Source organism: Myxocyprinus asiaticus, chromosome 23 (assembly GCF_019703515.2).
Source record: "Myxocyprinus asiaticus isolate MX2 ecotype Aquarium Trade chromosome 23, UBuf_Myxa_2, whole genome shotgun sequence".
NCBI classification, from domain to species: domain Eukaryota; kingdom Metazoa; phylum Chordata; class Actinopteri; order Cypriniformes; family Catostomidae; genus Myxocyprinus; species Myxocyprinus asiaticus.
In genome coordinates this window covers 41,790,789-41,806,654 of record NC_059366.1, presented here as the reverse complement: position 1 = coordinate 41,806,654, position 15,866 = coordinate 41,790,789, and the positions used below count along the sequence as shown (strand labels likewise).

Here is a 15,866-nt window from a genome sequence, read left to right as displayed (position 1 = left end):
AATAGGGTTTAAGAAGAATAAAGACTCTGATATGGCTGACCAGTGTTAAAATGTGACTTCAAGCAGAACTGGCTGCCAACAAAAGGTTTTTTTGAAAAAACAGAAGCACTCATGCATGACTGCAAAGCAGGATGGGCCAAAATGAGGAATCTTGCTGAGGAAGAAATCAGCCCTTTGTTTTTTTTTGTGTCAGCGTTGTGTAAGAATACCTGAGGCATTTGGTAAGTTCTGCTTTTGTCCACTAGATGTGCTGTAATTATAAGAGAGAAAGTATTTTCTGTCCACTAGAGGTGCTATCATAAAAAATTAAATGATAAATTAGACAAATTCTCAATTAAGACTGTTTAGCCCAAGGTGGAGCACTTGTATTAAAATGACTGGGAGAAATTGGAACGCCCAATAGGGCGGGTGTAGAAGTGGAAATCCCGCCTTACAGGTTAAAGAGCCAATCAGCTCTTAGATAAAGACATCACCTGTCAAGTCAATTTGAGAATGTGCATTCCTGTTAGCTAGCCTGAAAAATGGCGTTTTAGCATGATCTGAGCTAGGAGCACAATTTTTCGTACCATTGTTGTCAGATTTAACTGCTGATTTGAAATATGTTTTTTGATTGTAGACTTGACCAACCGTTGTGGAGATGTCGGTCTTTGCTGTACTTTCATACCGCTTGTTTACAGAAAAAAATAGCTGCCAGGGAGTGTTCCCAAGATGAGTGGACTAACTTGCCTTAAAAGGGACTCTAGAGGCGCTATAATAATAAAGGTTTCGTTTAATCTGCCTGGATCAGAAATTAACCAGCAGGGCATGGGGCATAAATGTCACCAAAAGTGACCTAAATGCTTAAAGAGTTAGTTCACCTAAAAATGAATATTCTCTCATCATTTACTCACCCTCATGCCATCCCAGATGTGTATGACTTACTTTCTTCTGCAGAACACAAATGAAGATTTTTAGCAGAATATCTCAGCTTTATCACTCCATACAATGCAAGTGAATGGGTGCCAAAGTTCTGACGCATCATAAAAGTAATCCATACGACTCCAGTGTTTTAGTCCATATCTTTAGAAGAGATATGATAGTTGTGGGTGAGAAACAGATCAAAAGGTGTTTTTTTTGTTTTGTTGTTTTACTATCATTCTCATCTTTCACTTTCAGAATGTGAAAATGGAGATTTATGAGGTATGAGGGTGAGTAAATGATGACAGATTTTTTTTTGGTGAACTATCCCTTTAACATAAAAAAAAAAATACTGTAATTTACTTTTTTAATCGAATATTTTATATATTACATAATATTTCATTCTAAGCCCATCTAATAGAAGTGAAGTATTCTTTAGTAGTAGACTAATCCCCTTAAAGGTTATAATGTCCACACGCCATCTTTAATAAGTCAGTTACGATGGATCTTAAACCGAGACTGTTTTGCTGAGATTGACCACTTGTATTAAAATGAACAGGAGAAACGGGAGCGGCCAATATGGAGATTAGATGCTGTACTTGTATGTCGCTTGTATCCATAGTAAATAGCTGCACAGGAGCGTTCCCAAGATGCCGGCCGAATGGACTGACTTGCTTAAATAAAAATTCTACTATTTTATCATTCCACTGTGTATTTTCAATGCAACGGCTATTCTGTTTTCTAAGTGTCATGAGATGAGAATATATCCTGACATGGGAGAAGTGCATTTAAGGATTCGGCTTTCTGAACCGCCAAGCGCCCTCTGGAGGAAGACAGTGTTGTGTCACAGCAAAGAGTATTTAGCAGAGACGGGTCACTTCTATTTTGGAACGCCCAACCATGTAGAAATGAAGCATTACAGGTAAAAGAGCCAATCGCCTTTTAGATAAAGACATCGCCTGTAAATCATCTCGAGAACGCGCATGCGCATTAGCGACGCAAGCCGGGAAAATTGCGTTTTCAAAAAGATTGGAGCTGCACTGGCATGACTGGAAATAGCCTCTCGGGAGCGTTCCAAAAATGGCCGATAGTGAACGGACTTGTTAGAAAGACTTTGGTCGGAGTTACTAGCTAGTAATATGAATAGTATCCACTAGAGGCGCTATAACATAAACGCACCACCTGTGGGCGCTTTTAAAAACATCCGGTAGGCGTTCTGGACTGGAAAAAGTGGATTTATAGCTCGTAAATGTGTATCATGTATTTTATTATATACAGCTATTCACTGGAGTCAAAGAGCTTTGTGGTCCGCTCATCCTACTGTAGAGGGAAACGAATTTAATATGTATTAGTGTTGGTAATGTTAGCTGAAGAGATTCTCATATTTTGATCTTAATTTCACACGTAAGAGTTTGCAGTGTTCTTCTGCTAAAACATCTTGTAATCTTTGATTATTGTTGATCTTAATGCTTTTTTCTGACAGTCAGGGAATGATATGAATGACTTGAGAAATATGTATGTTACTGCTGAGAAAGTGCGCAATATTGAGACCCTTTCAAACATTTGTTACTGTAGGGGCCTATAGTGACATTTAAACTACATATTTCTATATTATATCACTTAACTATGTAATGATCAAACCATTTTAACTTTATCACTGGTAACCAAGTGCCTGCATCCCTTCATCTCACAGAAAAAGCTTGAGTTTTAACAAAAACCTGATAATATCTATATTAGAATTAATTAAGATGTATCTAAAAGTATTAGAGTTTAGTTTTTCGATTTATGAGCCAAAATAAAGTCTTATAAGGTGGTTAACATTGCTTGAAGAGATGGGGACATGGAATGTACTGCAGAGTAGGATGATCCAGCTCATTGTAATGTTCTTCATTTGCCAGAATGAAATACTGGGTTCATCTGTTTCGTGTTTCAGATGTAAAGGTGTTGTCCAGCGGTGGTCATGAGTGACAGTCATCCTCTGCGGCCGGTGAGCTCTACGGCTGAGATTGATCACCTCCACCTTCTCTCAGAGCAGCTCGGTGCTTTAGTTCCTGGTGAAGAATACAGTGACGTCACCTTCCTGGTGGAGAAGAAGCGCTTTCCCGCACACAGAGTCATTCTAGCGGCCCGCTGCCAGTATTTCAGGTGACTATAGCTGTGAGATGTTGCAAATCTATAGGGTGCAACAGAAGGGTTCTGGAAGTAGAAGCCAGTGCACTCTCCTTAAAGGGATAGTTTCAGTCTAAAAAAATGAAAATTCTCTCATCATTTACTCATCCTTATGCCATCCCATATGTGTATGACTGATTTTCTTCTGCTGAACACAAACATTTTTAGAAGAATATCTCAGCTCTGTAGGTCCATTCAATGCAAGTGAATGGTAATCAGAACGTTGAAGCTCAAAGAGCACATATAGGCATCATAAAAGTAATCCATATGACTCCAGTGGTTAAATCCATGCCTTCAGAAGCGATATGATAGGTGTGGGTGAGAAACAGATCAATATATAAGTGCTTTTTTACTATAAATTCTCCTCCCTGCCCAGTAGGTGGCGATATGTACAAAGAATGTACATTTCCAAAAGCAAAAGAACAACTCTTAGGAGAGAAGAGTGCTTAGGAGGGCTGTTTGAAAGTGGAGATTTATAGTAATCAGAGAGGCATTGTGTTTTAGAAATGTGAATCGCTGCTAAAGACCTCAGCAGGGACTGCTCATGCCCATGAAGCATTGAGAACGATGTAATTGAGTCAATCTCCATAAACCCTTAAACTTATTTATTTGGACATTTTGCAATAAACTTGAAAATGATTGATGACTTATAGTCAATAGTTTTATATTGTTTGGTCGTTTCTGATTCCATTACATCATTTTCAAACGGGATGAGTAGTTTATTGACTTACCTAACAGTCTTGTACCTTTGTATTTTGTACCTTTTTGTTATTCAAATACATTTTTGCTGCTTATCAAATTTTCTACTCTTATGATTTATCTCAGAGCTGGGCTGCATTTCCCAAAAGCATTGCAAGGTTAAGTTGATCTTAGAGACCATTGGCACCAATGGCTTCTACGATGAACTTAGGCTTACAATGCTTTTGGGAAATGCAGCCCTGGTTGGTTTGGTTTGAAGCTAAGAACTCTTTACTGAGTTATTTATTTTTAATTTATTTTAATGCCTATAGAAAACTGAATGGAAGAAAAATATTTCTAGAACCAAGGCCACTGAAAAAATGGGGTGTCAGTGTTGCGCTCTATTGGGGCTTTTCTCAATTGAGAAACTTTAAGGAACAAAAAAATATTTTTTTTGCCTTAGTAAAACTTTTGATTCTAACTAACAAAATAGCCTTTGTAAACAAATCTTGATGAATCTCCGCTTTCAACCCAACCTGTTTTTTCTGTCTCTCTTTCCAACTTCCCCTCTTCAGGGCTTTGCTATATGGAGGACTGAGAGAGTCGCTGGCCCAGGCTGAAGTCCGTTTGGAGGAAACGCATGCCGAGGCTTTTTCCATGTTGTTGCGATACCTGTACACGGGCCGAGCCACCCTGAGTGAAGCCAGAGAGGACACTCTGCTGGATTTCCTGGGGCTGGCGCATCGCTATGGCCTCCAGCCACTAGAGTGCTCTATTTGCGAATTCCTCCGCACTTTATTTAGCACACGGAACGTGTGTCTGGTGTTTGATGTGGCTAGTCTGTACTGTCTGAGTGGGCTTGCCGAGGCGTGCTGTGCCTACATGGACCGGAACGCCCCCGAAGTGTTGAAGTCAGATGGGTTTCTCGCCCTTTCAAAGGTGAGTCTAAGCATCCTGTGTTACCATCTTAATTATTATTAGGGCTGCCAATCGATATAATTTAAGCGAATTAATTACATGATATGCAGGTTAATTAATCGCATGAGAAAGGCCCTCAAATAACAATAATCCAGTATATAATGATTCAATAATTATAAATAGTTATATTTAAATAATTGTAAATATTATGCTCCGTCCAGCTGTTTTTTCCGCTTACTGCCACCTGCTGAAAACAGGTGGTACTTCAAGTTTGAATTGCTCTGATGGTAGGAATTTTCCTTATGGTCTAGGGGCATTATTAATTGCTTGTATTTTTTTAACGCAATATTTTTTAAAACACATATATATATATATATATATATATATAAAATTGCACTGAATTAACCCTAATTCTAACACAATAAAAAAAAAAATCTTCCAAGTAATATAGTTAGCCTAACTGTAGGTTGTATACTGTTGCAAAACAACACAGCATCTTGGCACATTAATATAGCATGTCCTTTCGCTGGTGTGTTTATATTAGCTATTTTACAGCAGCTTTGAATATAGCTCATCCAATCAGATTTTAAAGGCCGAACTATCAGTTTTATAATGGTTTACTGTCTAATTAATTTTTTTCTTCCTCTCTGCAGTCTGCCCTGTTGACAGTTGTGAGGAGAGATTCATTTGCTGCCAGTGAGAGAGAGATCTTTCAGGCTCTCTGTCGCTGGTGTCACCACAATGGTGAGGGTCCGGACGCAAAGGAAGTGATGTCAGCAGTGCGCCTGCCCCTGATGACTCTCTCTGAAATACTGAACGTGGTTCGTCCCTCGGGCCTTCTCAGTCCAGACGACTTGCTGGATGCCATACAGACCCGCTCGGAGAGCAGAGACATGGACCTCAACTACCGTGGCATGCTCAGTCAGTTAACCCTCTCTCTGTTTATTAGTCTGGAGACAAACACTGCTTAAACTGTACCCACTAATAAGAGAAAGCACTTTTTAAATGGGTCATATCATGACAAATGTAATTTTCTTAGACCCGTTAGGGTTAGGCAAATCTGCCATCTGTGTGTGAGCATAGCAAAGCGCTAATATTCACTGGATAAAAAAATTAAATAAAAAACCTTGGCAAGGCTATTGATTTTGGAACTGAAATGAGGGAGAAATAGTGCTTCTGTTTATCAATCAAGCGAGTTTGTTTATAAATTTTCTGTGTTTTTTGGTCATTTATGTTGTACCCAATGATCTTTTGTGTGTCTTATAGTCCCAGAGGAGAACATTGCCACTATGAAACACGGCACTGTGGTGGTGAAGGGTGAACTGAAGTCTGCTCTCCTAGATGGAGACACACAGAATTATGATCTGGACCACGGCTTCTCCAGACACCCTATAGAAGAGGAGGGTCGAGCCACAGGCATCCAGGTGCGCTTGGGTCAACCATATATCATCAACCACATACGTCTACTGCTGTGGGACAAGGACAGCAGGTAACACCACATTTAAGGAACACATAATAAAACTAAATGCAATTTACTCAGGTTGTTCCAAACCCTTTCTTTCTTCTGTGGAACACAAAAGCAAATGTTATGCAGAATGTTCACAATGCTCTTTCCCATACAGCGAAATTGAAAAAATGACAAAAAGCGCCAAAGTAGTCCATACAACATTTGCGCTATGTTCTAAGAGTTTTGATGCCCAATGACATCTTTGTGTGACGAACAGACCAAAATTGAAGAGATTCAAATTCATGAACAAATTTGACCGTAAATTGTCAGTTAGACCATTCTTTGAATTCAGCGGGACAGTTTATGCAAGAGTGAGTTCATAAAAGATTTACACACTTTGCTTTGCTCGTGTTCCATGAATAAGGCCAGGGCCGGAGTTGCTAATCAGGAGGACTGGGAGAATTCCCGGTGGGCCGCTCAAATATTGGTCAGGCAGGTCTGTGTGTTGATTAATAAACTTTCATTCATGTGTCTTGCATAACAGTTGCCAACCGCCTGTATCATCTGGTATATAAGGGATCAGAATTTTGTTCAGTATTATAGTGGATGCAGTCTCTACCGTATTTTATTCTCTCGCACCCAAACAAATAAAAGAGTGGGCTGTGAGAGACAAAACAATCAAAAGGATGCTTCACTTGACAGCGGGGAAAGAATCACGGAAGATCCACCGAGAACAGATACTATTAGCTGAATGGATGAATGTACTTCAGGTAGCAGATCATCACAAGATTAATACTGACTGTACTGTAGTCTCACAATCTCAATCAGTTAATCTCTGAAATCCTCATTCCTTGCAATGCAGAATGATAAAAAACAATGTTTTTGTTGTCACAAAAAAATAGGGATTCACCTGAATTTGTTTTGGCTCAGATACTGACGTTTTTAGAAGGCTCATGTATTGGTACGACGAGCCCGATCCAAATCCGATAGCATGTGTTAGTCATGTTTGTTACTGTCAATCTCCAAAAATGACATAAAAGAACTACAGAAGCACCATTAAAGTAGTCCATATGACTTGTGCATTTTATTCAATGTCTCTAGAAGAATCGCTAGAGACAATATATTTAGAAGTAAATATAGAGTATGAATGTGCAGCACGTTCCAGTGAAAGGCGCAGCTCTGTTGACACACACTTACAAGACTTCCTGGAGTGTTCTGACTGTCAAAATAAAAGCCAGAGGGTTTTAAAGTTAAATGTGGACGACTAAAATAGACTACTATTGTATTATAAAATTCTAAAAGTCAATAATAATTATAATAATAATACTTTATTATTATCACTATTATTTGTTTACAAATGACAGAAATATTTAAAGGAATGTTCCGGGTTCAATACAAGTTAAGCTCAATCGACAGCATTTGTGGCATAATATTGATTACCACAAAAAATCATTTCAACTCGTCCCTCCTTTTCTTTAAAAAAAGCTAAAATCAAAGTTACAGTGAGGCACTTACAATGGAAGTGAATGGGGGCCAATTTTTGGAGGGTTTAAAGGCAGAAATGTGAAGCTTATAATTAAAATTATATTAAAAGCACTTACATTAATTCTTCTGTTAAAACTCATGTGTTATTTGAGCTGTAAAGTTGTTTAAATTGTAATTTTTACAGTCGTTTTATGGTTTGTTGACATTACATCGATGTATTTGTAAAACTGGCTTTAACTTTACACAGAAAAGGTTAGTAAGTGATTTTATCACACTAAAATCAAGTTTACACGCATACTGTTTATGTCTTGTGGTTATACTTTTGAAACAGTGAGTATTTTAAAGTTCAAAAATTGGCCCCCATTCACTTCCATTGTAAGTGTCTCACTGTAAACCAGATTTTTGCTTTTTTTTTAAAGAAAAGGAGGGACGAATCGAAATTAATTTTTGTGGTAATCAATATTATATCACAAATGCTGTCAATTGAGCTTAACTTGTATTGAACCCGGAATATTCCTTTAAGTTGACTGGGTTCCAAAAAATAACTGTGTGAATGAAAAGTAGACTGACATTTTACAACTATATAGAGAGCTCTGAATCCTTTAAAGACTGCTTTTCTGCTAAGGCTCTAACTGGAATTACTGTTAATTTTGCTGCTACACTATGCAGTAAACTAGTTAACAACAGAGGTTTTCTTAAAAGGCTATACATTTATATTGAAATAATGTGTAGTTAGAGGTTTGTGTTTCTTGACATATAAAAGAGTACCCCAAATTAGTTCCACACAGTAATGTAAAGATATTCTAAACTGATTAAGTAAAAAAACTTTGGTGTCAGATCGGGATCGATATCGGGTCTATGCTCCAACTTGCTCTCTGCGGTCTATGAATGAGTGACGCCTGGTGGTCCCATCACAAAGAGGCTCAAAGTCTATTTCACTATCGTTCACTTTCTCTGCTCCTCTATGGTGGAATGAGCTTTCAACCTCCATACGATCTGCTGTTACCTTCTCAACATTCAAGAACCTGCTGAAAACACATCTGTTCCACGAGCACTTAACCAACACACACTAAGTGCACTTACTACTGCACATAACCTGCACTTATTGTACAAAAAAAAAAAAAAAAAAGTATGTCTTTCTTCTGTGCTATCATCTTTACTACTCCAGCTACTGTGAGAACCTGGCAGTCCTATACTGCAGATGTTGTTAAACTTTTTATGACAAATTGCTTGCCATGTGTCTCATTTGTGAAAGTGTCTTCTAAATGAGAAAATGTAAATGTATCGGCCAATACTGAGATTTCAGGTATCAGAATCGGATCAGGAGAGATAAAGTGGTATCTGTGCATCTGGGGCAGTGGTGGCTCAGCGGTTAAGGCTCTGGGTTACTGATCAGAAGGTCAGGGGTTCAAGCCCCCAGTACTGCCTAGATGCCACTGTGGGGCCCTTGAGCAAGGCCCTTGACCTTGCACCTGCACTCTGACCCCAGCTTAGCTGGGATATGTGAAAAAAAGAATTTCACTGTATATGTGCAAATGTATTATGTGTGAGAAATAAATACAATTATTATTATTATTATAATTCTCGAGTAATTGCATATATTGTGTAATTTTGCCTTGTTCTCGTTTTAATGTTATCATGTTCACCCCCCTCCCTCTCCCCCCTCAAAAAAAAAGGGAGACTGACTCAGACATGAAATTCCCAGGCTGAATATGAATCCAACTCCGGCCCTGAATAAGGCCCATTGAAACATATTGGATTCATTGTCATAATTGACGTCAAACCTGTCGCAATGTTTTTTCGTGCTCCTGATTCGAACATATGCAAACTTGAATAAGATTTGAGAGATACCATCACAAAAACATGTACAAAAGTTGAACATGTAGCATCAACTGTAGTGTTTCTCTCTCATTTCTGCAGGTCATACTCTTACTATATCGAGGTGTCCATGGATGAGCTAGACTGGGTACGTGTGGTGGATCACTCAAAGTTTCTGTGCCGCTCCTGGCAGAACCTTTATTTCCCAGCACGAGTCTGCAGGTATACTTATGACAACACTAACTCAACTCTTTTCAAATTAAACCTTGATTTATCCACCTTGGGCCCAGTAAAACATGACATAATATATAGTGTAGAGCTTAAGGAACATATGATTCTCTTTTATTTATTTGTTTATTTTATTGCATGTTCTCTGTGGAGGCCATCAGGGCTCATTCATTAATGGGTGACATTCACTACAAGCAAATAGCGTCAACAGAGCATAAAATAAATTTGCAGAAATTGCTGGGTTTTTTTTAGTTAAAATGCTGTGCTAGTTGAAGTCTGGTTTACATGTGAACACTTTTTGTTGTTTTTGTTTTGTCTGGACACAGGTTTATTCGTGTCGTGGGGACACATAACACTGTGAACAAAGTTTTTCACTTGGTGGCTCTAGAATGCATGTTCACACAGCAAACTTTCACCCTGGAGAAAGGCCTACTAGGTAATGTCGTTTTTCTAGTCATTGTTTGTTTTTGTTTGTATATCAAGCCTCTAAATTAAAGCATTATTCTGGAAGTTATTAAAAAAATTTACAAATATTTCAGCCTTGCTACTCAGGGTTCCCACAATCATGTAAAACTGAAAATATCAGGGGATTTAAAGGTGCACTCAGTATTTTTTTGTTTTGTTTATGTTGTCTTGAACTTACGCTGACACCTAGTGGTGTGGATGCAGCATCATTCAAAATCAGTAGTTTTTAGTTACAAATGCCATTGCAGAAATGTATTATCACTGCCAGCCATTATTAATTTAATCCATGAGTGAAAGTGTCCAATAAAAGGGCGGTTACTGAGATTAAGTGAGTGATTCTAACATGGCAGCCCCCATGAGGGGACCCTCTCCATGTAAAATAAAACAGCTTTTATAAGGTTACTGATATGACTGGAGCCTTCATTTTATGTGAGTGCTCATAATTTTATAAATATGTTTCAAATGTAATATTCATTTTTAGAAGTAAAACTTTTTTAATGAGGAAAAAATGACTGAGTGCACCTTTAAGTGGTGGCTCAGCAGTTAAGGCTCTGGGTTACTGATCAGAAGGTCGGGGGTTCAAGCCCCAGCACTGCCAAGATGCCACTGTTAGGCCCTTGAGCAAGGCCCTTGACCCTATCTGCTCCAGGGGCACTGTATCATGGCTGACCCTGCACTCTGACCCCAGTTTAGCTGGGATATGTGAAAAAAAGAATTTCACTGTATATGTGCAAATGTATAATGTGTGATAAATAAAATTATTAATTAATTAATTTGTGATTTCCAGGCCTGGAGATTGTCACGTAAATGTCTCTAGTGAATTTAAATTTTTCTACTTGTACTTAGTTCTGATATATTTCATTGGCTAGAAATTGCTCTTTGCAAATACAGTCTTCATACAGTTTTTTTGTTTTTTATTCTTAGTCCAGTAGAAAGTCATGTAAATATATCGGTCAAAATGTGTGGGAACCCTGGCTACTGTAATACCTCCTCCGTGTCTCCCCGCAGTTCCCACAGAGAATGTGGCGACCGTGCAGGCGTGTGCTAGTGTAATAGAGGGGGTAAGTCGCAGCAGGAATGCCCTGCTGAACGGGGACACCAGCCACTATGACTGGGACTCTGGATACACCTGCCATCAGCTGGGATCTGGAGCCATCGTTGTCCAGCTCGCTCAACCATACATGCTGGGCTCAATGCGGTACGAAAGCTAAAAGTATTGTTTGGCACAAGTCCATACAAATTAAAGGAATCGTTTACCCAAAAATGAAAATTCAGTCACTATATACTTACCCTCATGTTGTTCCAACCCCTTTTTTCTGTGGAACACAAACGGAGTGTAGCAGAGTGTTCACACAATGTTTTTCCATGCAGTGAATGTGAAGGAGGACAGATGCTGTCAAGCTCCAAAAGCAACATAATCGTATCATAGTAAAATCACACTTGTCGCTTTGACAGCCCTAGGCTCAGTAAACAGTAAAAAGAGTCACATCCCGTGTTTTTGACCGAATTGGAAAACTTTACTGCCTTTAATGTTTAGATTTGTTAACATTGGTTTGGCTGACATGTCTTAGGAGGGTGGGGTTTTGGTGAGAGGAATGGGAGTGGTCTAATTAAAGGAATATTCCGGGTTCAATACAAGTTGAGCTCAATCCACAGCATTGGTGATGTTGATTACCACAAAAATATTTTCAACTCATCCCTTATTTTCCCTTATCGTTAATATCTTCTTTAATAAAAAAAGCAAAAATCAAGGATACAGTGAGGCACTTTCAATGGAAGTGAATTGGGTCCATTTTTGGAGGGTTACAGGTAAAAATGTGAAGCTTATAATTTAATAAAAGCATTTACATGAATTCTTCTGTTAAAGCTAGTGTATTATTTAAGCTGTGAAGTTGTTTAAATCGTCGTTTTTACTGCTGTTTTAGGGTTTACAATGTTATATCGTCATGGCAACGAAGTTGTAAAATTGGATATAGCTTTGCACAGAAATGGTTAGTAAGCAATTTTATCACACTAAAATCATGTTAACACATATATTATTTATGTCTTGTCCATATCCTTTTGAAACAGTGAGTATTTTAACATTTACGGATTGGCCCCATTCACTTCCATTGTAAGTGCCTCACTGGAACCTAGTTTTTTTTTTTTTTTTTTAAATAAAAGGAGGGACGAGACTAAATTAATTTTTGTGGTAATCAACATCACCAATGCTGTGGATTGAGCTTAACTTGTATTGAACATGAAATATTCCTTTAAGGGATGGTAGTGTAATGTTGGTGTCCAGGAGTGGAAGAGGAAGAGAGGAGATGCAGGAGTAGATACTTTAAATCCTTTAATTATACACGCTGGAGTGGAACAAATGCTGGAGTGGAACAAACGAAAGGCTCAGCAATAGTAATTGCTGGAGTGAAACAAACGCTGGAACAAACACTAAATCTTAACATCAAAACTAAGCACAAAGTAACACTTCAAGGACTGACAAAGGATGAACAGAACTAGAGGGTATTTATACAAACAATGACTAATGATGAAATGGAGGGCAGGTGACGAGAATTGGTGAGAGTGATGAGGGAAGTGAACTATGGGAAATGCAGTGCAGAGGAAAACTTCAAAATAAGAGTCCTTGAAGAATATGGAGAAAATGAGGGAGACAGACTGTGACAGGTAGTGGTCTAATCCAGTGGCTCTTTAACACATAAACATTAACACGAGACGTGCACTAGCCTCGTATTAGCAATTAAATCCTTGTAGTCAATGTGTTTATTTTTATTTTTTAATAATAATATTAATTCCTTACATTTATATAGCACTTTTCTAGGCACTCAAAGCGCTTTACATAGTGTAGGGGGATTCTCCTCACCCACCACCATCATGCAGCATCCACCTGGATGATACGACGGCATCCATAGTGCGCCAGTATGCTCACCACACACAAGCTATTGGTGGAGAGGAGAGAGTAGAGTAATGTAGCCAGCTCTGGGATGGGGATTATTAAGAGGCCATGATAGATAAGGGCCAATGGGTGGGAATTTGGCCTGGACACCGAGGTACACCCCTACTCTTTACGAGAAGTGCCATAGGATTTTTAATGACCACAGAGAGTCTGGACCTCGGTATAATGTCTCATCCAAAGGACAGTGCCTTTTTACAGTATAGTTCCCCCGTCACTATACTGTGGCATCTCTCTCTCTCTCTCTCTCTCTCTCTCTCTCTCTCTCTCTCTCTCTCTCTCTCTCTCTCTCTCTCTCTCTCTCTCTCTCTCTCTCTCTCTCTCTCTCTCTCTCTCTCTCTAGGTTGCTGTTGTGGGACTGTGATGAGAGAAGCTATAGCTATTATGTGGAGCTGTCCACAAATCAGCAACACTGGGTGAGGGTCGTTGACCATACTAAAGTGGCATGCAGGTCAGTGCATACTGTTTTGTTTGTTTTTCTTTTTTGCACATACTGTATTTCCTCATTATTTTTATCCTAGTGTTTATATAATACTGAAATAGTTATGATGTGTAGTTGGTTCTTACATAATTCTGACAGATCCTGGCAGACTCTGGTGTTTGATAGACAGCCTGCATCCTTCATACGTATCGTGGGAACTCATAACACTGCAAACGAGGTAAGACAGTGATATCATATCAGAATCAGCATCAGCTTTATTTCCAAGTATGCTTACACATACAAGGAATTTGTCTTGGTGACAGGAGCTTCCAGTGCACAACAATACAAACATCAACAAGACAGAGATAATAATAATAATAATAATAAATTGAATTCAACTGAATTGAAAATAAAGTATATATAGAATACACAATAAGACTAATATATATATATATATATATATATATATATACACACACACACAGTTGTGCTCAAAAGTTTAAATACCCTTGGAGAATTGGTAACATATGTACCATTTTTAAAGAAAACATGAGTGAGCAGGCAAAACACATTTCTTTTATTTCTTATGGGATTCATATTCAGCTGTAGGTTATAACAGAATGGCACAATCATTAAACAAAACATGGCAAAAAAAAAAAAAAATGAAATGAAATGACCCCTGTTCAAAATTCTGCATACCCTTAGTTCTTAATACTGTGTATTGCCCCCTTTAGCATCAATGACAGCGTGCAGTCTTTTGTAATAGTTGTCTATGAGGCCCCAAATTCTGGCAGGTGGTATAGCTGCCCATTCATCTTGGCAAAATGCCTCCAGGTCATGCAAAGTCTTTGGTTGTCTTGCATGAAACGCACGTTTGAGATCTCCCCAGAATGGCTCGATGATATTAAGGTCAGGAAACTGTGATGGCCACTCCAGAACCTTCAACTTTTTCTGCTGTAACCACTGGAGGGTCAACTTGGCCTTGTGCTTAGGGTCATTGTCATGCTGGAAAGTCCAAGAGCGTCCCATGCGCAGCTTTCGTGCAGAAGAATGCAAATTGTCTGCCAATATTTTCTGATAACATGCTGCATTCATCTTACCATCAGTTTTCACAAGATTCCCCGTGCCTTTAGAGCTCACACACCCCCAAAACATCAGTGAGCCACCACCATGCTTCACAGTGGGGATGGTATTCTTTTCACTATAGGCCTTGTTGACCCCTCTCCAAACAAGTACAAGTATCGTTGTATTGTGCTCCTTGAAACATCCACATCATCTTTTTCCAGAGCAGCCTGTGTTTCTCCTGAGGTTACCTGTGGGTTTTTCTTTGTATCCCAAACAATTCTTCTGGCAGTTGTGGCTGAAATCTTTCTTGGTCTACCTGACCTTGCTTGGCTTGGTATCAAGAGATCCCCGAATTTTCCACCTCCTTTTTTTTTTGCTTTATCACAATAAACTGTAACAGAATTTTTCAATACAACCGTGGAAGATGTAGCCAAGAAAAAACACAGATAGCACATACAGTCTTGACATGCCATCAGTATGAGATGTTAAATGTTTATCATATTGCAGGTAAAATTGCAATTACAGTATTTCCAAAGTAAACACACAACATGATTTTTTAACAAAATTGTGAAGCGCTAATACACAACATTTCTCACCATGTTTCCACTAGGTGTTCCATTGTGTTCACTTTGAATGTCCAGCACAGGTTGACACTGTTGTCAAAGAAGGAAGTCCTGGTCCAGATCAGCCCAAACCAGACTGCAGTTCCCAGAACTCCCTTTCTCAATGCCTGATGTCCCAGAAACCCTCCACATCATCCTCCTTGCACACATAGACTGTGGATGTATTCTGTATGCTGCTCACTTGCATAAGTATGACAAACCACACTTGAGACAATCTTCTCACTGGCTTGTGTTTGTTCTTAAGGTTACGTGCTGCTAAAGAAATAACTCTTTATATTTATAATGAAATACTTGAGCTGATGGATATAACATAATGCTGAGGATAGCAATGGCTCTTTTCAAAAAAACCAAGTGAGCTGCCTATGTATGCAGCTTTTTAAACCATCATGGATGCGCTGTCAAAGCAAAAGCTGTTCCAACAATAAAATTGACCATTTTACCTAACATTTGTATTTTCTATTAGTTTTTTTATTCGTATTAGAGTAATGTACGATGTTCCTTATATAGGCAGCTAGACAGCAAGGCAGTTCACTGGGTTTTGGAACAGAGCTGTTGACTGTCGGTCACACGCACTTATTTTATTAAGTTTGGAGAACTGCAAAACCATAAAAATAAAATGAAGTATCACAGACCGATTTTTGCAATATATTTGCAATGTTCTACAATTCTTTGTCTTATATTTTCAGGGTGCCCACAAATATT

The 15,866-nt window shown here is 38.6% G+C and overlaps 1 protein-coding gene across 5 annotated transcripts; it reads left to right on the top strand.

The window, feature by feature from the left end:
- The first annotated feature begins 21 nt into the window (after positions 1–21).
- LOC127413533 (BTB/POZ domain-containing protein 9-like) lies at positions 22–15,796 on the top strand. 5 transcript variants are annotated; one of them, XM_051650761.1, is made up of 11 exons: positions 22–221; positions 2,831–3,042; positions 4,320–4,683; positions 5,316–5,583; positions 5,929–6,151; positions 9,515–9,634; positions 9,967–10,076; positions 11,114–11,303; positions 13,399–13,506; positions 13,612–13,714; positions 15,152–15,796. In XM_051650761.1, exons 2-11 carry the CDS (start codon positions 2,858–2,860, stop codon positions 15,314–15,316), a joined length of 1,836 nt encoding a protein of 611 aa, XP_051506721.1. In that variant the 5' UTR covers positions 22–221; positions 2,831–2,857; the 3' UTR covers positions 15,317–15,796. The 5 variants fall into 5 exon arrangements, with proteins under 5 accessions (XP_051506721.1, XP_051506720.1, XP_051506719.1 ...); XM_051650760.1 differs by lacking the exon at positions 22–221 and adding an exon at positions 1,799–1,819; XM_051650759.1 differs by lacking the exon at positions 22–221 and adding an exon at positions 1,881–2,104.
- Positions 15,797–15,866: the final 70 nt, after the last annotated feature.